The 20,613-nt window shown below is 43.5% G+C and overlaps 1 protein-coding gene across 2 annotated transcripts; it reads right to left on the reverse strand.

The window, feature by feature from the left end:
• Positions 1-3,798: 3,798 nt before the first annotated feature.
• On the reverse strand, positions 3,799-18,931 carry LOC123101933 (plasma membrane ATPase 1). Of its 2 annotated transcripts, XM_044523178.1 has the most exons (22): positions 18,894-18,931; positions 9,850-9,915; positions 9,762-9,819; positions 9,261-9,479; positions 8,688-8,825; positions 8,425-8,559; positions 8,155-8,334; positions 7,858-8,064; positions 7,649-7,768; positions 7,420-7,539; positions 7,209-7,331; positions 7,006-7,110; positions 6,658-6,802; positions 6,344-6,511; positions 5,999-6,237; positions 5,884-5,916; positions 5,494-5,575; positions 5,226-5,386; positions 4,890-5,075; positions 4,615-4,797; positions 4,349-4,527; positions 3,799-4,130 (listed from the first exon to the last, which is right to left on the reverse strand). In XM_044523178.1, exons 3-22 carry the CDS (start codon positions 9,816-9,818, stop codon positions 4,034-4,036), a joined length of 2,877 nt encoding a protein of 958 aa, XP_044379113.1. In that variant the 5' UTR covers position 9,819; positions 9,850-9,915; positions 18,894-18,931; the 3' UTR covers positions 3,799-4,033. The 2 variants fall into 2 exon arrangements, with proteins under 2 accessions (XP_044379113.1, XP_044379112.1); XM_044523177.1 differs by lacking the exon at positions 18,894-18,931 and having other exon boundaries at positions 9,762-9,821; positions 9,852-9,935.
• Positions 18,932-20,613: the final 1,682 nt, after the last annotated feature.

Here is a 20,613-nt window from a genome sequence, read left to right on the forward strand (position 1 = left end):
TCAAGGGTCCATGCATCCGCTACTCGCCTTTGTGTATGTTCTAAAAGTCTGCTGCTTTTTATAAGGCGTTTTTGCCTTCTGTAAGAATAATTAATCTGATTTGGTTTGTTCATGTGCAGATGTTACATTCGATCTGTTCGTTGGATTCAATTGCCTCTAATCAGGCCGAGGCCAACCACTTTCAGCTTCTTCATACGTTGAGCTCATACCAGCTTCTTGACAGGATGGGCACCAGTGCACATCCTCAGAAGATTCAACTAGTCCAAAAAATGGACGTTCCAACAAATATTGAGGCCCGGTGCGAGCCAAATAAATATCAATATTTATACTAAATAGTAATACTTGTTTAGAAGTCATTTTTTCCTAACTCACATTGATAGCTAATTATTATGATAAGTTTAAAGATGGAAATATACATTTCTTAATAAAAATACACCTTAAAACATGTGTAAATCAATTCAACTTAAATGTGATTAAATAATAAATGACAAAAATTCATGTCTTCTTGGATTAATTTCTGAATCTTGTATTAAAGTGCCTATATGATGTGTGTGTCATAATTATCTTAATAAATGTGGGGTACACATATCTATCTTGATAATGAACTTCACGATTAGATAATTGCAAATAGAAAAATCTGGAGTACACGAGGAGTTTGGTACGTAACGATTGCTATGTTGCTTTATTCATTTTTTTAGTAAAATATGTGGAACATATTATGATGGGTACAATAATATGTTAATGATGTGAATACGATTTGTACTTAGTACTGAAATAATATTACTCCCTTTAGTACGACTTGTAAAGCGTTCACCAAAGAGGGATACTTGCGTTCGAAGTAAAATTGCTTTATAGTGTGAACTTGCTATTACAAATTGGGTCTCTTATTTTCTTTAGACACTTAATGATTTCTATATATTTGGCTCTTAGAGGTAACACATTTTCACTAGTAATGTGGTGATTTATATGAAAGCTTCATGTAGTGTGAGCATGCGTGTGCGTGTGCCTTCGCCATTGAGCTTGAAGTTGTCGTCCTATTTTCTTGGTCTATGGGTTCACTCTAACGTCAAGGAGCAGGAAAACAAGATTGGCCTTGGCTATAATGACCCACACTCACTATAGAAGACAACCGGAGTAGAGACTCAAATCTCAAGCTAGGCAGGAGAAGCTAAAAGGTGAAACCGCTTAGGACATTCTAGGGACATTGGTATATACAGAGCACACTATAGTCAGTGCCTAACTCTCGGGCAGTGGATGATCCGCCTTAGTCATGTTCAGGGTGTAGTTATGAGACTTATTTCAATTTGTTTCCGAGATAGGTGTCCAACTTCTTCGTTCCTGTCATCATGGATCATTGTATCTTCATGTTTTAGGTTAAATTGTTGGATATTGGACTGTTTGCTATGTTTTACTAGTAAGTGCTTGTTCAATATTAAGTACTCGTTGTATGTACATACTATATGTATTTATTGTATGTACATAAACGGAAACCTAGGACATTAGAGGTCATGTGCAACCACACACGTTTCACATGCCCAAGGCCGACCCTGTATCCATGGATCGAACTTCTATTACCATTTGTATTGAACATCTATTCTTTCATTGTATCCATTTAATAGTGTAGCAAATCAACGTCCTTAACTGATGAGTAATGTTTAGGTAATCTTAGTTCATTTTCGCACTACTGCGAGGCAACAAAATTGAGAATGTCCGTGGCTATTTTGGGATCAAAAGTTCACTGTTCTTGCAACCATTGTATATTTTCTATAAGTTGCACCATACAATCTGCATAAATTAAAACTAAATAAAGATTGATAGGGTAGGGTGTTGGAACTGAATCGCGCAGCTCCCTCTTTTCTTGACTCAATCTCTCTTAGCTTTCTCGTGAACACACAAATGCGCATAACCAAGGAAGAACTCCAAATCGTTTTGCCCCAAAACACTCTTCCTTGGTGAACACAGAGACAACATATTGGTGCTGCCCTCAGGGCTGCCTTTTCTCCTCTATCTATTTCTCTTATATAGCAAACCAGATTATTATGCGAGATGCATTTGGAAGGGATGGGTTTGTCTACAGCAGAGGAGTGTACTTGCCCGGGTTGTGTGATTATCAAATCATCGCCCCTGACCTGGAAAAAGAGGTTCTCTTGCTCCTGGATAAGCGGCCCAAGAAGCTTTTGTCATACAACATCAACAGCGGGAAACTTTGTGAGATCAAAGATGGTGACAGGCTGCTAAGGAGTTATTTTTCGCACTTGGACTTGGGCTGCCATTATTATGTGGCATGCTACTCAAAGCTCCCACGCTGAGCCATTTATGCGACGGCGACGAACTGAGCAGCAGCATCTCTTGTGTTCCTCCTCTGCCGAACACACACACAAGAAACTTGTTAATTGATTATTCATATCATATCCATAGCTCTGCTTTTAGTTTTCATGTTGCCCTGTTTTGGGTGGATGTTTGGCTGCATGATGTACCTTTATTAGCATCAAGTTTCCTGCATCAATGGCCTTACGGAACATGTTGCTGAATTGATCATCACAGATGGTTGCTGGCTGTGGCTGCCAAACCGCTTGTCGAAGAACATTGAATTTTAATCCATCTTGCAGACTGGTGTATCTAATAGTTTGCTTTTCTTTCTGGTTCTTTGCTGCAAGGTTCAGTCAGTATTAACATTGAGAAGGTGAGGTTGGTGTCTTGTTTTACCGTGTACTATCTTGTGTAGGGTATGCTTGATGAACCGTTAGAGATTCTACGGATGCAAATTTGAAACCTTTAGGGTACCCTTAGACCCTACTTAGTTCAACCAAATGAAGTAAATTTTCAAAAGTGATGTGAATTCTAAAAAATTATATTCATTAGTTGAACTAGGAAGGGTTGGAGGGTACCCTAAAGGTTCCAAATTCGCATCCTTTAGAGATACGGTTTCATCTCTTGGGAGATACTACTTCATCTCATGGTAAATCTCAACATCCTGATTTCTGCAAGTACCGAGTTTGAATTGTTTGTGGTGTTTTCTCCCGTGTGAAGCTCTAGTGCGCTTGCATCACATCTTTGATAGATTTTAACTGCGCGGCAGCTGAAATTTACTCTGATCAAGCCAAATATACAGCAGTCAGTATTCCCTTGAATGGAAGCTGTTTTTTCGCCTCCTGATTGAAGGAGGAGAGATTTGCACTCGAGGGAAAATTTCTTGCGGTTCCAAGAGAGATAATGTGTAAGAAACAATCCAGTCCAGGCATGTGTAACAAGATATCTTTGTTGTACATGGATGGAATAATCTTAATAAATATTAATTGTTTCTGCTTGTTCTCGAGTAACCTGCAGGTAGCCCTTTTGGTAGTCTTTTATTAGTATTGGTACTCTGCTAGAGTTGCTTTTAAGTTGTCACCTGGTGCGGCGAGGAACTCATGCGACTCTTCAGAAACTTCTAGATTAGTTCGACTTGTGTGGGCTCAGTATGTTGGTGCTTATTCGTCCAAATGTTCATGAAAAATCATCGGGGAATCGGCGACTGATAGCAAATGGATTCTCAAAAGAGAAACATGCACACAAACTCTATGCGGTGTATTTCGACTCAAAAACAAAATGTTATGTGATGGACATCTCCATGAAGCACTTTGACTGCATCTCTCAGACACAAAAGCATGGCAGGCAAAAATATTGAGCCAAACCACAGCTACAGATCTGAAACCAGATCCCAGTTAGGAAGCATTTCATCGCCATGCACTGAATGGAGGTCACATGCTAACACTACCTTGCCCCCACAAACAGACCACCATACCCGATTTATCCACATGTCGGTAACGAGCTTAAAATGAAGAGAGAAAAACATAATATACATACTATCTGAAAACAGAAAAAACGCACGCCATTACTTAGGTGGCGTGAAACTATATCACCAACCGGCAAGCTTAAACTACAGTAGATATGTCTCAAGTACTACGCGGACGATTACAGTGGTAAAGTTCACAGCAAAGAAGAGGATAAATTAGGGATTTCCCCCTTTTTTTCTCCTGGACAGCTCAGATCATCAGACCGTGTAGGATTGCTGGATCGTCTCGATATCGAGACCCTTCAGCTTGACGACGGACTCCACATGCCCTTTGAGAGTATGAAGCTCCCTCAACCTGTAGTAACCATGACAGTACAGTTAGTTTCACACCGTTGTCGACAAACACAACTGCTTATGTCACTATTGCCTACATGCATGCCTACTGATATTAGAGAAGACACATGCATGTCCAGAGATGAATTCATGAGTGATAATGAGCCAATGAGGGGGGCCGATAAGGGACCAGGGGAAATTATATGCAAGGAAGGGCTATGATTGATTGACTGGTCCTACCTTGCAATCTCGGCCCTCCTCTTGGCCTCTTCAGCCATGTGATTCAGCTCATTGTAGCCCCCCTTCTCCGAGAACATCTTAGCATCCGGTGGCTGCAGCCCATGGAGGGTCCTCTGAGCGTGTGCCCACTTGAGCTCCCTCTCCTCCTTGCCGAAGTCTTTCTTCCTTGTGAACGCAATCTACAGAAAGATGAACATTTGTCATGCATGATACATGATCCAACAGGCGTGGGCCAAGACAGTTTGTGCAGCACATGTTATTATTACCCTTTGATCGATGACGAGATCCCATGCTTTGCCGCTCAGAGTGTATCGGATGAGGAACTTGATGATATCGAGCGGGAGGTATGTGATGATATTGTAGAGCCACACGACGCCAGCCCAGCCCCACCCGATGCCTTTGATCTGAGTGAACGGCCAGTCAGCATACACCGCGATCAGTGTAGCAATCTGTAAATATTAAATGGGAAGGTTTTTTAGCTTGATGTGCTTTTCTCCTGAAGCAGTTCATTTATAAGAGGGACAGGGAGTTAGGAGCAGACCAGCTGCGCAACCAAGAATGCAAAGACCAGTAGAAACCCAGGACGCTCGGCAAATGACCAGCTGCGTGACCTGGTGACAAAGATGAGAGCTTGGCTGATGGTGCTGACTTGGAGGTAAATGGCAGCCGCGAGCTTTTGGATATCGTCCTGAGCTGTCTTCTCGAGGCTTTCGACATGAAACAATCTCTGAAATTTTATCAAGTTGTAAGCGTCGGTAAGTTGTAGTAGACATCATAAAAATAGTTTTTAGCCAAGTTTACTACCCAAGGGTACACAGCAATTCGCTTAAGATTCACCAAAATTTAGATTTTGTTCGCCTAAGCAGAGTCATCTTACCGGGAAAAAGTTTGTCTTGTACGCAGCCCAGAAGAAGATGACCGTCATTATTGCCAAGTATCCACCAAGGATAACTCCAGTTGTGAAAATCTCAGCCAGCTTCCAGCTGTCGGGTAGTGGAGATGGTTTTACCCGATCCTTTGATATAGTCATGATGGTACCTATTGACCACAAGTTCACGACAAATAGTTAAAGAAGTTTAAATATTTATATACTTTCTGATTCTACTTCTGTTCTGAAACAGAGCAGGGAGGTAGAGGGATTGTACCATCATTTAGAATCGCTATGATCAGGACCATGAACGGTGGAAAGTCGAACTTCCAGATGAGGGCAAGTAGCATAAATCCAAGCTGTTAAAGGTAAGCAGAAAAGGAAGATACTGAGTTAACCCTGAAGCAAGGCATATAGGCCAGATGGGCGAAACTTCAGTGCTTAAGATGGATATATATTCCAAAAACATTTATGCGTACAGATCTTGTAACCTTTGTTAAGTTGAATAAGTGAAATTTTGATCCCCAACAGAAGCATCAATGACAATTTCCCAAATAAATAGAATGTGCAACTTGACACCATTTAAAACCAGCATTGCAAATCATGTGACCGAAACATGTATTGCTCTGGAAGTATAATTCAGAGGTGAAATACAAGAAAAACTTACCACAATACGAATTGTGATGGAGACAGCATAGATCTGCACGCATCACAATGCGTTAGCCATATATACAGCACAAGCAAAAAAGTAGGAAATAATACTCAGGCACACTATCACATACAGTGTAGTTCTTCATACGCTGGAAAATTGCACGACTGGTAAGCACAGCACTGATGATCACGCTGAGGCCTGGTTCTGTGAGGACAATATCTGAAGCACTCCTGGCTGCATCAGTGGCATCAGCAACAGCAATACCAATATCTGCTTTCTTTAGAGCTGGAGCATCATTTACTCCATCACCCGTCATTCCACAGATGTGCTTTCGTGCTTGCAGGCGTTTCACAATCTCATACTTGTGCTCTGCAGAAAAAGCAATCACTCGATCAATGTGGAACTAAAAATATTTGTTCGCTCTCCCAACTCCCAGTTTTTGCAGTGCTGTGATTTCATTCATAAAAAAGCATACCAGGGAAGACGCCAGCAAAACCATCAGCTTTCTCAATGAGATCATCAACTGGTAAAGCAGAAATGGACTCGTCTGAATTTTTCTGCCCCAACAGAGCAGATGAAGGATACATGTTTGTACCCATTCCCAGGCGACGCCCTGTTTCCTTTCCAATGGCGAGCTGATCACCTGAACATTTGAAGAAGAAAATAAGAAATGGTAGGAAATAAGTAACAACCTTGCCACATTGAAATTAACAGGAATGCGTCAGACATAAATGGAACAGAGGAAGAAAGATAGAGATTAATTGGATATTGATCCAATGAAAATATTACCTGTGATCATCTTGACATTAACACCAAGGTTAAGTGCCCTCCGGATTGTTTCAGCACTGTCATGTCTAGGAGGATCAAAAAGTGGCATCAGACCAGCAAAGTGCCATGGGCCACCAGGGCTTTCTTTCCTCCCATCTGGTACTTCCTGCATTTTCAGGATATACACCGTTAAGACAACACATACCAAAAACAGATACAAGAAGAAATAATTAAGGTCGACCAACGGTAGTCATTATAAGGGCATAAGTGACGGATACGGAAGCCAGATTGTTCAGAAAACTCGCTTAAGTTGCACTCTCCCATTTGCATGGACAAGGCTTACTAACTTTATGCTGTAATTTTTCTCACCTGATACGCTACAGCCAGCGATCGAAGTCCACGCTCTGCAAATTTGTCAATCACAGCATGGACCCTCCGCTCTATTTCCGATGTGTTGTGAGCGAGGTGAAGAATCTGCAGTCAATTCATTGGGTTTATAGCAATCGTGAGCATAATATTCCCATAAGGCAATGCTAGGATATCAACATAAAACCAGTTCATTCTTGTGGTACCTGCTCGGGTGCACCCTTACTAACACGGTGCATTTTGCCATCAGCGTCAATGTATGTCAGCGCCGTTCTCTTGTCAGTAGGATTGAATGGCAGAAAATGAACTTCTTGAATACCAGCACGTGCCTGCGTAAACATATGGGCAAACAGTCATTTCATCATATAAATGAGGTAAAATCATCTGCCAGCGCATCGACAAAGTATGGCACAGTACCTCTTTCGGATCAGCTAGCATCCCAACAATTGCAGTATCGATAGCATCTTGGTTTTCTGTTCGAGACGCTCTAGCAGCCATGAGAATCACTTGGTCCTGAGTGATGCCTCTTTCGAAAACCTGGGCCAGACTTGTTTTCATAAGATATATGAATCAGAAAAAGAATGCAAGAGTTCAAGTAATATCCTTTTTTTTTTTCGAGATTGTTCAAGTAATATCCTCGCCTTACCTCAACAAGGTTCTTGTCCACAGTAAGCTTATTGAGAGTCAAAGTCCCAGTTTTGTCACTGCAAAGGACATCCATGCCCGCCATCTCCTCGATTGCAGTCATTCTCTTTGTGATAGCTCCCTGAAAAAATAAATCATACCGTGGTTCAGTAAATTAATGCAGATTAAAAAAACCAAAAACCAAACTATGCTTGTGTAGCAGGTGAAAACCTGTTGAGATAATCGATGTGACCCGATAGCCATAGTCACGGATAAGACTGTCGGCATGGCTATGGGAATGCCTCCAATGAGAAGGACCAAGAGGTTGTCGATTCCAGGGCGGTACGCCCTGTGCTGGATAGGATACATTACAATGATCTCGATGAACATTCCCACACCAATCGAACAAATGCAGAAGTTCCCAATGGCCGTCAGAACCTGCACCAGTAAGATAATAGTATCATCGATATCGTCAACAAATGCAATCAAGAAATAAACAGAAAGGTAAGGTGATGGCTACAGTCTTGCCTTCTGAAAATGGCCCACTTGGTTAGTGGAGTCAACAAGGTGCGCAGCCTTTCCGAAGAAGGTGTGAACACCGGTGGCGATCACGACGGCTTCGATCTCACCTTGCTTGACGGTCGAACCGGAGTAGACGCCATCACCGGGGCCTTTGGTGGCCGGCAATGATTCTCCAGTGAGGGCAGACTACAGCACAAGAGAAGAGAAATTATGTTATGCAGAGAAGCCTCAAAAGTAACAGCTTCAACAAGTCAGGAACAATGGGAAGGGAAGGACCTGATCAATCTTGAGAGGGTCTCCCTCTAGGAGGCGTGCATCTGCAGGTATGATGTCTCCGAGCTTGATGCTGATGACGTCCCCTGGCACAAGGATGGCCGCGTCTTCCTCGGTCCACCGGCCATCGCGAAGAATCTGAATTATGACAGAAAAGTTCAGACTTGTGAATGAGCTATGTGGGTTGGGACACCTCAACTGAAAACCGACATGTAGGCATACTGAAGCAGCATATATAGAGTGGTAGGTGGCGCAAATGACAGGACCTTGGCTTTGGGCGCGAGACGGGCCATGAGCGCGGCGGCGGCGTTGCCGGCATTGTTCTCCTCGATGAAACTGATGGTGGAGTTGATAACCAGCAGGGTGATGATGCCGATGAAGTCCTGCCAGTCCGGCGGCTTATTCTGATTGACGGCAAAATTAGACAAGAAGAACAAAACAAAACAAAACAAATGTTACATTGTCCAATCTTGAACTGTAAGTTTGTGTACGCAGCAAACATGGTGAGAAGAAAAAAAAATTGAGGGTCAGCAGGTTGGCTCCCCTGATGACAAAATCACACAAGAATATTAAAAGAAGATGTTAGATCACCCGATCTTGAACTCTAAGTTTCTAAGCAACAAAGAACTAGTCAGATTTATTCACTTGTCCTCAACTAGAATCTTCATTCAAGTTGAGAAATTTTCAGGTTGAGGAACCAGTTGCCCTGATGACAGACACGCAATCTCCAGTTAAACAAGGCATACATACAAGATGTGAAATGACCCAATCTTGGACTGTAAATTTGTGTATGCAGTGCAGAGTGCAGTAAGCAAGATGGGAAGGAAAAAGAGAAATACCCCTCCGTTGGCGAGCGCGATGGCCATGATGGCGGCGGCCTCCATGACCCAGGAGAGCGGGTTCCACATGAAGCCCAGGAACTTGAGGACCTTGCTCTCCTCCTTCTCCTCCAGCTTGTTGGCGCCGAAGATTTGGAGGCGCTGCTGCGCCTGCTCCGCGGTGAGGCCGGCGCGGCTGCATCTCAGGTTGTCGAACACCTCCTCCAGGGGTATGTTCTCCTGCAGCAGCACAAGAAGCAGAGCCGAACTTGAGGAACAGAGCAGCGGCGGTATGAACTAAACAAGATTGATTGAAGGGCGAAAGAAGGGGAGGGGAGGAGGAGCTCCTGAGATGCTACAATGTCTGAACCAAGAAGTCGAATTAAGAGGAAGCGAGGAACCCCTGGCAGCGAATCAAAGGCGCAAGAAGCTCCAAATCCCCCCAAGAAAGAAGCCCCCCAAGAAGCCTGGACTGAGGGGAGGAGAGGAGAGCGGAAGAGGCCGCGGTGGTAGGGTGCGTACCAGGTCGACGACCTCCTTGAGGACGGCCTCGAGGTTGCCGGCCTCCTTCTCGGCCATGGCGGCGGCAGGGATCTCCCTCCCTCCCTCCGCCTCGCGCCTTTCTTTCCCTTCCCGGTGGGAGGGTCGGCGGTTCCCCTCGCCGGAACCAAGATCTTCTCATGATCTTCTCATGATGACGACATCAATACCATTGTTACACCCATAGCCTCTACTGACATATACTGGACCAATTACTAGAGCTCGCGCACGTCAGTTAAATTACCAGATACACTCGCCATTATAGTGATTTTTCGCAAAAAAAAGAGCGCAAAAAAAAGGAGCGCAAAAAAAAGAGCGAAAAAAAAGAGTTCCAGAGTGTGCTTTTCCCTTATTTACGTGCAGCGCCGTGATTTTGTTAGTGTTCTAGGCTCGCGTCTCTAGCACGGTCTAGCCTAGGACCAGCACAGTACCGTCGTTGAGCGTTTATTCAACTTTGCATCTCTGAATTGATTATTGCTGACCCTTTTTGCTACCATACTATAAGCCTTCCCAGCTCCACATACATCTACGTCGTGCGTTTGACTTTCTCTGGCAATCGCTCTATCCAAGCTTTTGAGAGTTTTGACTACAACGGTTGCCGATCACCGCCTGCTGCTGGGTAAGAACTGGTAAGAATTTGAGATTTGCTTGACGGATTTGTGACACCCGCCACCACCACCACTTGTTAGTAGTCTGTAGGATCATATTCTTGTGTGTTTCTATTGCTGCTAACCATGCCAGGATCACAAGTCGATGAGACTGACTGGAAGAACTTGACGAACAAGGAACTTCATGATACGTTTCAGCAAATGATGAGTGGACAGGTGCAAGATGTGATAAACAGATTTGAAGAGGCCATGGAGAAGATAGATGGCATGGAGAAGACGTTTGAAACAAAGCTCGATAACAAGTTTGCTGAATTGCTTTCGCGTTTTCCACCACCACCACCGGCTGCTCCTGCCGCACCTCTGCAACAACAGCAACAACATCGACTACCTCCATGTCGAGAAACAGCCCTCCGCCGAGCGAGCCGTGTCCCTCTTCAGTCGGGCCAAACTGCTGGTGCTGCTGTTGATACTTCTGTGTTTCCTACTGCTGATGTGGAGGAGGATGATTATGTGGGAGATTATGAGGATGAGGTTGATCAAAATCAGAACTACGTGCCACCACCAGCACAGCAACCACCAGGTCGTCCACATGCAAATAATGGCAATGGTAGGGCTCACCCTCAGGTACGAGATCATGACCATCTCCCTAAACTAAAATTGAATATTCCACCATTTGAGGGTAGATATGTTCCTGATATATATCTTACTTGGGAGTTAGAAACTGAACAACGATTTACATGTTTACAATATCCCGAGGAGAGACGTGTTCCTGCTGCTGTTTGTGCATTCACTAGTTTTGCATGTGTTTGGTGGTCTGAGCATTGTAGATTATATCCTATTCCGGCTACTTGGGCTGCTTTGAAAACTGCTATGCGTATTTGTTGGGTTCCACCATATTATCAACGTGAATTACTTCAAAAATTGCAGCGCTTAAGACAGGGAAAAAATTCTGTAGAAGAATATTATCAGGAATTACAAACTGGCATGATTAGATGTGGTATTGTTGAGGAGAATGAAGCTATGCTTGCACGTTTTATGGGTGGATTAAATAGAGAGATTCAGATGATTCTAGAGTATAAGGAGTATACTAATATCACTCGTTTATTCCATCTTGCTTGTAAAGCTGAACGTGAAGTGCAGGATCGACAGGCATTGGCGCGGACTAACTTTTCTGCAGGTCGACCTTCATCATGGACACCACATGCATCATCTACTTCCACATGTTCTGCTACACCGGCGCCTCCGTCGGCTGCCACCTCCAACCGTGATACAATAAAGCAGGCACAATCACCACTATCTGCCAAGAGCACACCTTCTGGGCCTGCAAAGAGCTCTTCTTCATCCATGGCATCAACAGGGCAAACACATGATATTATTTGTCGACGTTGCAAGGGTGGAGGTCATTATGCGAGAGAATGCCCATCTAAGCGTGTGATGATTGTTACTGAGGATGGTGGGTATGAGTCCGCTAGTGACTATGATGAGGAGACTTTGGCTCTTATTACACGTAAAGAACACGGTGGAGACGATTTTGATCATGAGACGCAATACATGGCTCCTGAAGATGCTGACAGGTATGAATGTTTAGTTGCTCAACGTGTTTCGAGTGTGCAGGTTACACAAGCTGAGCAAAATCAGAGGCATAATTTGTTCCATACAAAGAGAGTTGTGAAGGAACGTTCTGTTCGCGTGATCATAGATGGAGGGAGCTGCAATAACTTGGCTAGCATGGAGATGGTGGAGAAGCTATCTCTCACCACAAGACCACATCCACATCCTTACTACATCCAATGGTTCAACAACAGCGGCAAGGTTAAGGTAACACGTACTGTTCGGGTGCATTTTAGTATCTCTACATATGCTGATTATGCTGATTGTGATGTGGTACCTATGCAAGCATGTTCCTTATTACTTGGTAGACCATGGCAATTTGATAAAAATTCTGTACACCGTGGTAGAAACAATCAGTATACTCTTGTTCATAACGATAAAAATATTACTTTGCTTCCTATGACTCCTGATTCCATTTTGAAAGATGATATTAATAGAGCTAATAAAGCAAAACAGGAGACAAATAAGAGTGAAAATCAGATTGTGGCAAAAGAATTTGAGCACCAAATGAAGCCTAATAATAAACCATCTACTGTTGTTTCTGAAATTAAATTGAAAAGTGCATGTTTACTTGCCACCAAATCTGATATTGATGAGCTAGATTTTAGCAAATCTGTTTGCTATGCTTTTGTGTGCAAAGAGGCATTATTTTCATTCGAGGACGTGCCTTCCTCTTTGCCCCCTGCTGTCACTAACATTTTGCAGGAGTTCGCTGACGTCTTTCCACAAGACGTGCCACCGGGATTACCACCTATTCGAGGGATTGAGCATCAAATTGACTTAATTCCCGGTGCTTCGCTACCCAACCGTGCACCATACCGTACCAATCCAGAGGAGACGAAGGAGATTATGCGTCAAGTACAAGAACTGCTCAACAAAGGTTATATACGCGAATCCCTTAGTCCTTGTGCTGTTCCTATCATTTTAGTGCCGAAAAAGGATGGTACGTCGCGTATGTGCATTGATTGTAAAGGCATTAATAATATTACTATTCATTATCGTCATCCTATTCCTAGGCTAGATGATATGCTTGATGAATTGAGTGGCTCTACAATATTCTCCAAAGTTGATTTGCGTAGTGGATACCATCAAATTCGTATGAAATTGGGTGATGAATGGAAAACATCATTTAAAACTAAGTTTGAATTATATGAGTGGTTAGTCATGCCTTTTGGGTTAACTAATGCACCTAGTACTTTCATGAGGTTAATGAACGAAGTTTTACGTGCTTTCATTGGATGATTTGTGGTAGTTTACTTTGATGACATATTGATTTATAGCAAATCTTTGGAGGAACATTTGGAACATTTACGTGCTGTTTTTATTGCTCTACGTGATGCACGTTTGTTTGGAAACCTTGGAAAGTGCACCTTTTGCACCGACCGAGTATCTTTTCTTGGCTATGTTGTTACTCCACAGGGAATTGAAGTTGATAAAGCCAAGATTGAAGCTATTGAGAGTTGGCCGCAGCCCAAAACGGTCACACAAGTGAGGAGTTTCCTTGGCCTCGCTGGTTTCTATAGGCGTTTTGTGAGAGATTTCAGCACCATTGCTGCACCTCTCAACGAGCTTACAAAGAAGGATGTGCCTTTTGTTTGGGGTACCGCACAGGAAGAAGCTTTCACGGTATTGAAAGATAAGTTGACACATGCTCCTTTACTCCAACTTCCTAATTTCAATAAGACTTTTGAGCTTGAATATGATGCTAGTGGAATTGGATTAGGAGGTGTGTTATTACAAGATGGAAAACTTGTTGCATACTTTTCTGAAAAATTGAGTGGGCCTAGTATGAACTATTCTACTTATGATAAAGAATTATATGCTCTTGTTCGGACCTTAGAAACATGGCAACATTATTTATGGCCCAAGGAATTTGTTATACATTCTGATCATGAATCTTTGAAACACATTAAAAGTCAAGCAAAACTGAACCGTAGACATGCTAAATGGGTTGAATCCATTGAGACTTTCCCTTATGTCATTAAACACAAGAAGGATAAAGAAAATGTTATTGCTGATGCCTTGTCTCGTCGTTATACTATGCTTTCACAACTTGACTTTAAAATATTTGGTTTGGATACCATCAAAGATCAATGTGTTCATGATGCTGAATTTAAAGATGTATTGCAGAATTATAAGGAAGGGAGAACTTGGAACAAGTTCGTTCTTAACGATGGATTTGTGTTTCGTGCTAACAAGCTATGCATTCCAGCTAGCTCCGTTCGTCTTTTGTTGTTGCAGGAGGCGCATGGAGGAGGATTAATGGGACACTTTGGCGTCAAGAAGACGGAGGATATACTTGCTACACATTTCTTTTGGCCAAAGATGAGACGGGATGTTGAGCGTTTTGTTGCTCGCTGCACTACATGTCAAAGAGCTAAGTCACGACTCAATCCTCATGGTTTATATATGCCTTTGCCTGTACCTAGTGTTCCTTGGGAGGATATATCTATGGACTTTGTTTTAGGTTTACCTCGAACAAAAAGGGGAGGGATAGCATATTTGTTGTCGTGGATAGGTTCTCGAAAATGGCACACTTTATACCATGTCATAAAAGCGATGATGCTGTTAATGTTGCTGATTTGTTCTTTCGTGAAATTATTCGCTTACATGGTGTGCCAAATACTATTGTTTCAGATCGTGATACTAAATTTCTTAGCCACTTTTGGAGATGTTTATGGGCTAAGTTGGGGACTAAGCTGCTTTTTAGTACTACTTGTCACCCCCAAACTGATGGACAAACTGAAGTAGTCAATAGAACATTGTCTACTATGCTTAGGGCTGTTTTGAAGAATAACAAGAAAATGTGGGAAGAATGCTTGCCTCATATTGAATTTGCTTATAATCGTTCATTGCATTCTACTACTAAGATGTGCCCTTTTGAAATTGTGTATGGTTTCCTACCTCGTGCACCTATTGATTTGTTGCCTCTTCCATCTTCAGAGAAGGTTAATTTTGATGCTAAAGAACGTTCTGAATTGATTGTAAAAATGCATGAGTTAACTAAGGAAAACATTGAGCGTATGAATGCTAAATATAAACTTGCTGGAGATAAGGGTAGAAAACATGTTGTGTTTGCGCCTGGAGATCTTGTTTGGTTACATTTGCGTAAAGATAGATTTCCTAATCTGCGCAAATCAAAGCTAATGCCACGTGTTGATGGTCCTTTTAAGGTGTTAGAGAAAATAAATGATAATGCATATAAACTTGAGCTACCTGTAGATTTTGGGGTTAGTCCCACTTTTAACATTGCAGATTTGAAGCCTTATTTGGGTGAGGAAGATGCGCTTCCGTCGAGGACGACTTCATTTCAAGAAGGGGAGGATGATGAGGACATCAATACCATTGTTACACCCACAACCCCTACTGTTACATATACTGGACCAATTACTAGAGCTCGAGCACGCCAATTAAATTACCAGGTACTTTCGTTTCTTGGTAATGATTCTAATGTTCATGAGATTATGATGCTGCCTAAATTGGATACATTTGTTTTGCTTACAAATGAAGGGCCTAGCTTGGAGAAGGATGAACATTGGAGCAAGAACACGCATGGAGTTGATGGCATGCGCAAGGGGATCAAGAACGGAGTTACAAGTGATGATTTCAGGACTTTGAAGCCGCCATAAGGAGTGCATGAAGCCTTGGACGAAATATACAAGATGCCACTTCATAATATTCGTCCATAGGCTATTCTAGGTGCTGCTTCACCTTATTAATGGGCCATACCCATGTAATTTCGAAATACTTAAGTATAGGCTATTTTTAGAGTCCGTATGTGTGGGGAAACAAGAGTTAGGGTTGGTTTCGGACCCCACCCTCAAGGGCCACGAAATTCCCCCCTCTTCCTCCATATATACAGCCCTTAGGGCGTCGTTTAGACTTTGGGTTTTGTTTAGATTAAAAGTTCGCCATAGCTGCAACTTCGCGTACTTCGTTTGTGTCCAACGACCAGACCAAGACGTCACAGAACCCCATCTTGATCAATAAAGCTTTCATCTTATATTCGCAATATCCCGATTGCAATCTCAGCTTCTTTCTTGTTCTTCGTTTGCTCGCAGGAAACAGACCCTCGTGGTCAGGTTGATCGTGCTCCGGCGTGGTCAATAACCATCGGAAGTTGGTTTAGCGATTGCTAAGGCGCGACGTCTGGCACGTTCGTAGTCGGATCGTCAAGGTCGACTCCCACAGAAAACGATAGCCACCATCTCATCGAAACATCGGGACACCTTAGCCTCTATCAAGTGGTATCAGATTTCCAGGTTGCTCGGTGAGATTTTACAGTTTTTCATAGATTAGATCGAGTCTGTTCTTCATACCTACAGTCGACGAAAAAGCCAGAAAAAAAAATTAGGGTTAGTTCATCATATCCGAACCAATCTGAGCCTTTGCATAATCTTTTTAGGGTTTTTGCTTTGTTGAATTTGCGGTTGCATCGTCGTGTGTCAAGTTGCTGGTCTTAGAGTCTAGTCTTTTAGAGTTTCGAGTTCTGGTCATAAGTTGTCACGCCGCCGCCGCACCATCATCATCGCCCATCTACCACTTTTGCTTATCCGCCACCGCTCTGAATCCATATCCATATACCACCACCAATCTGTATCCATATACCACCACCAATCTGTATCCATATACCACCACCGCTACCATATACCACCACCGCTGCCATATACCACAACCATATATCCACCACCAATCCGAGTTCTTCTCATATTAGGTTTGTTCTTGAGATCAATCTAAATTCCGTTTCGTGTTTCCTTGCCTACGTAGGTCTCGGAAAAAAAAAGTCTGGAGACCCCCGGGCAGTTTTTAGGCCAAAATTTTCATGGGCAAATTTTTTTCCCTATCCTATTTTTAGGCTTTTCTGAGTCTTTTGAGCCACGTGCCATCATAGTGATTTTTTGTCGCACTTTTTCGTCGTCGCTGCCCTGATTTCCGAAAAAAAAATGAAAAAAAAATTTCATGCCCATCCTATCAGTTTGACGAGGGAAGAGTTTTGAGACACTCGCCATTATAGTGATTTTTCGCAAAAAAAAGAGCGCAAAAAAAAGGAGCGCAAAAAAAAGAGCGAAAAAAAAGAGTTCCAGAGTGTGCTTTTCCCTTATTTACGTGCAGCGCCGTGATTTTGTTAGTGTTCTAGGCTCGCCTCTCTAGCACGGTCTAGCCTAGGACCAGCACAGTACCGTCGTTGAGCGTTTATTCAACTTTGCATCTCTGAATTGATTATTGCTGACCCTTTTTGCTACCATACTATAAGTCTTCCCAGCTCCACATACATCTACGTCGTGCGTTTGACTCTCCCTGGCAATCGCTCTATCCAAGCTTTTGAGAGTTTTGACTACAACGATTGCCGATCACCGCCTGCTGCTGGGTAAGAACTGGTAAGAATTTGAGATTTGCTTGACGGATTTGTGACACCCGCCACCACCACCACTTGTTAGTAGTCTGTAGGATCATATTCTTGTGTGTTTCTATTGCTGCTAACCATGCCAGGATCACAAGTCGACGAGACTGACTGGGAGAACTTGACGAACAAGGAGCTTCATGATACGTTTCAGCAAATGATGAGTGGACAGGTGCAAGATGTGATAAACAGATTTGAAGAGGCCATGGAGAAGATAGATGGCATGGAGAAGACGTTTGAAACAAAGCTTGATAACAAGTTTGCTGAATTGCTTTCGCGTTTTCCACCACCACCACCGGCTGCTCCTGCCGCACCTCTGCAACAACAGCAACAACATCGACTACCTCCACGTCGAGAAACAGCCCTCCGCCGAGCGAGCCGTGTCCCTCTTCAGTCGGGCCAAACTGCTGGTGCTGCTGTTGATACTTCTGTGGCTCCTACTGCTGATGTGGAGGAGGATGATTATGTGGGAAGATTATGAGGATGAGGTTGATCAAAATCAGAACTACGTGCCACCACCAGCACAGCAACCACCAGGTCGTCCACATGCAAATAATGGCAATGGTAGGGCTCACCCTCAGGTACGAGATCATGACCATCTCCCTAAACTAAAATTGAATATTCCACCATTTGAGGGTAGATATGTTCCTGATATATATCTTACTTGGGAGTTAGAAACTGAACAACGATTTACATGTTTACAATATCCCAAGGAGAGACGTGTCCCTGCTGCTGTTTGTGCATTCACTAGTTTTGCATGTGTTTGGTGGTCTGAGCATTGTAGATTATATCCTATTCCGGCTACTTGGGCTGCTTTGAAAACTGCTATGCGTATTCGTTGGGTTCCACCATATTATCAACGTGAATTACTTCAAAAATTGCAGCGCTTAAGACAGGGAAAAATTCTGTAGAAGAATATTATCAGGAATTACAAACTGGCATGATTAGATGTGGTATTGTTGAGGAGAATGAAGCTATGCTTGCACGTTTTATGGGTGGATTAAACTGGCATGATTTTAGAGTCCGTATGTGTGGGGAAACAAGAGTTAGGGTTGGTTTCAGACCCCACCCTCAAGGGCCACGAAATTCCCCCCTCTTCCTCCATATATACAGCCCTTAGGGCGTCGTTTAGACTTTGAGTTTTGTTTAGATTAAAAGTTCGCCATAGCTGCAACTTCGCGTACTTCGTTTGTGTCCAACGACTAGACCAAGACGTCACAGAACCCCACCTTGATCAATAAAGCTTTCATCTTTTATTCGCAATATCCCGATTGCAATCTCAGCTTCTTGCTTGTTCTTCGTTTGCTCGCAGGAAACAGACCCTCGTGGTCAGGTTGATCGTGCTCCGGCGTGGTCAATAACCATCGGAAGTTGGTTTAGCGATTGCTAAGGCGCGACGTCTCGCACGTTTATAGTCGGATCGTCAAGGTCGACTCCCACAGAAAATGATAGCCACCATCTCATCGAAACATCGGGACACCTTAGCCTCTATCATCTCACCTCCGCAGATGGAATGGAGTCCTCGTGGGTGGGGCGGGGATGGTTGGACTGGACCAGACCGGACTGGAGTGGAGGAGTAACCGAAGGAGAAGAGGAGGAAGAATGGAGAAGGTGTGGGAGGCAAAGAGGTGGCAGCCACCGCTGGCGCTGGAGGGAGGGAGGAAGAGGAAGGTTGTGGTACCGGCAGTAAATAATGAATTAATTAACAGAAACGGGGAATTCCTATCTACGCGCGGCACATGGGATGTTTAGGAGGGAAAACGGAAAATTTGTGGACAAAGGAACGGAGGTCCCTTTCTCCCCCTCCTTGTGTTTTATTGTGTAGGAGTGTAGGTATGGTGGTGCTCACACTTAATTGGCACCCTCCTCCCTCACGTTGAGATTTTGGCATTTCTTTGATGCAAAAGGAAATTCTTTTCTGCGTAGAATGAGAAGGCGCATGGGAGGGGTAAAGGAAATTTCTGGACAAAGGGACCGACGATCCTCTGCGCTGCACTCCCGGTGCCGGATCGGTGGCCACGCGGACCGGTGGATCGTGTCGCACGCGGCCGTTGGGTACGCGTGGTCACGTGGTGGATCGGAGGATCGTCGGTGCGTGTGATGTGTTGGGCGAACGAGGAGAAAGAGGTGAAGGGATAAGGCCGGAGGCGCCTCCCGTGTGAGGCACGCATGGGCGGTGCGTGACGAGCGTGCGGGAGGCGCCCGACCGAGGCTGAGGTCGGCCGGCTGATTTGCAATTCTTTTTTGGGATAATCCCTTGATTTCTCTACACCACGCTACCGGCGTCGGATTGGCGACCATGCGGACCGTGGGATCATGTCGCCCATATCCGTTGGATCCGCGTGGCCGCGTGGTTGGAACGGAGGATAGCCGGGGCGTGCGATGTCGCGAGTGGACGAGAATAAAGAGGGGAAGGGATAAGCTAGGGCACGCCCCGTGTGTGGGGCCCGCATGGGCGGTGCGTGACGCGCGCGCGGGGGAGGGGACCGACCGAGGCAAAGGTTGGTCATGTCCTCTTGTATCAATTTGAATGGAAGAGTGTTTGATAGCACAAACAAAAACAAAGGATTTCGACCAAAGGGTTTAAGTGTATGAAAATTTACCGACCAAGGCAGAGGTTGGTCAGCTGATTTGGACCTTTTTTGGATTCACTACACACAAACATGAATAACGCGGGAATAGAGTGGCATGCCCTCTTGTATCATGTAGGATTACCAAACTATAGGAATTTGAATGGAAGAGTGTTTGATAGCACAAGCAAAAACAAAGGATTTCGACCAAAGGGTTTAAGTGTATGAAAATTTACCTTCAAAATATAGTATAAATGAATTTAATACAAGTGTTCGTAAGAATATCAATCCAATGAATCAAGACGACCATCGTAAGAAAAAAAACCCTAAGGATTTAAATCCCATGGGATTTCTGTGATGTTCTTCTACTATTGTGTAGGCCTTGATAGATATATTCCGCGACACATCATTATGTATGTACTGCCTCCCTTCCTAAATATAAGTCTTTCTAGAGATTTCTCTCTATAGATTTCAATATGAACTATATACGGATGTATATAGACATACTTTAAAGTATGTAGATTCACTCTTTTTGCTCTATATGCAGTTCATATTGGAAATATCTAAAAAGACATATATTTAGAAATGGAGGGAGTATTAATATGTGTATATTATTAACAAGTACTTATCTACCATACTTATAA

The sequence above is a fragment of the Triticum aestivum genome, chromosome 5A (assembly GCF_018294505.1).
Source record: "Triticum aestivum cultivar Chinese Spring chromosome 5A, IWGSC CS RefSeq v2.1, whole genome shotgun sequence".
Classification (NCBI taxonomy): domain Eukaryota; kingdom Viridiplantae; phylum Streptophyta; class Magnoliopsida; order Poales; family Poaceae; genus Triticum; species Triticum aestivum.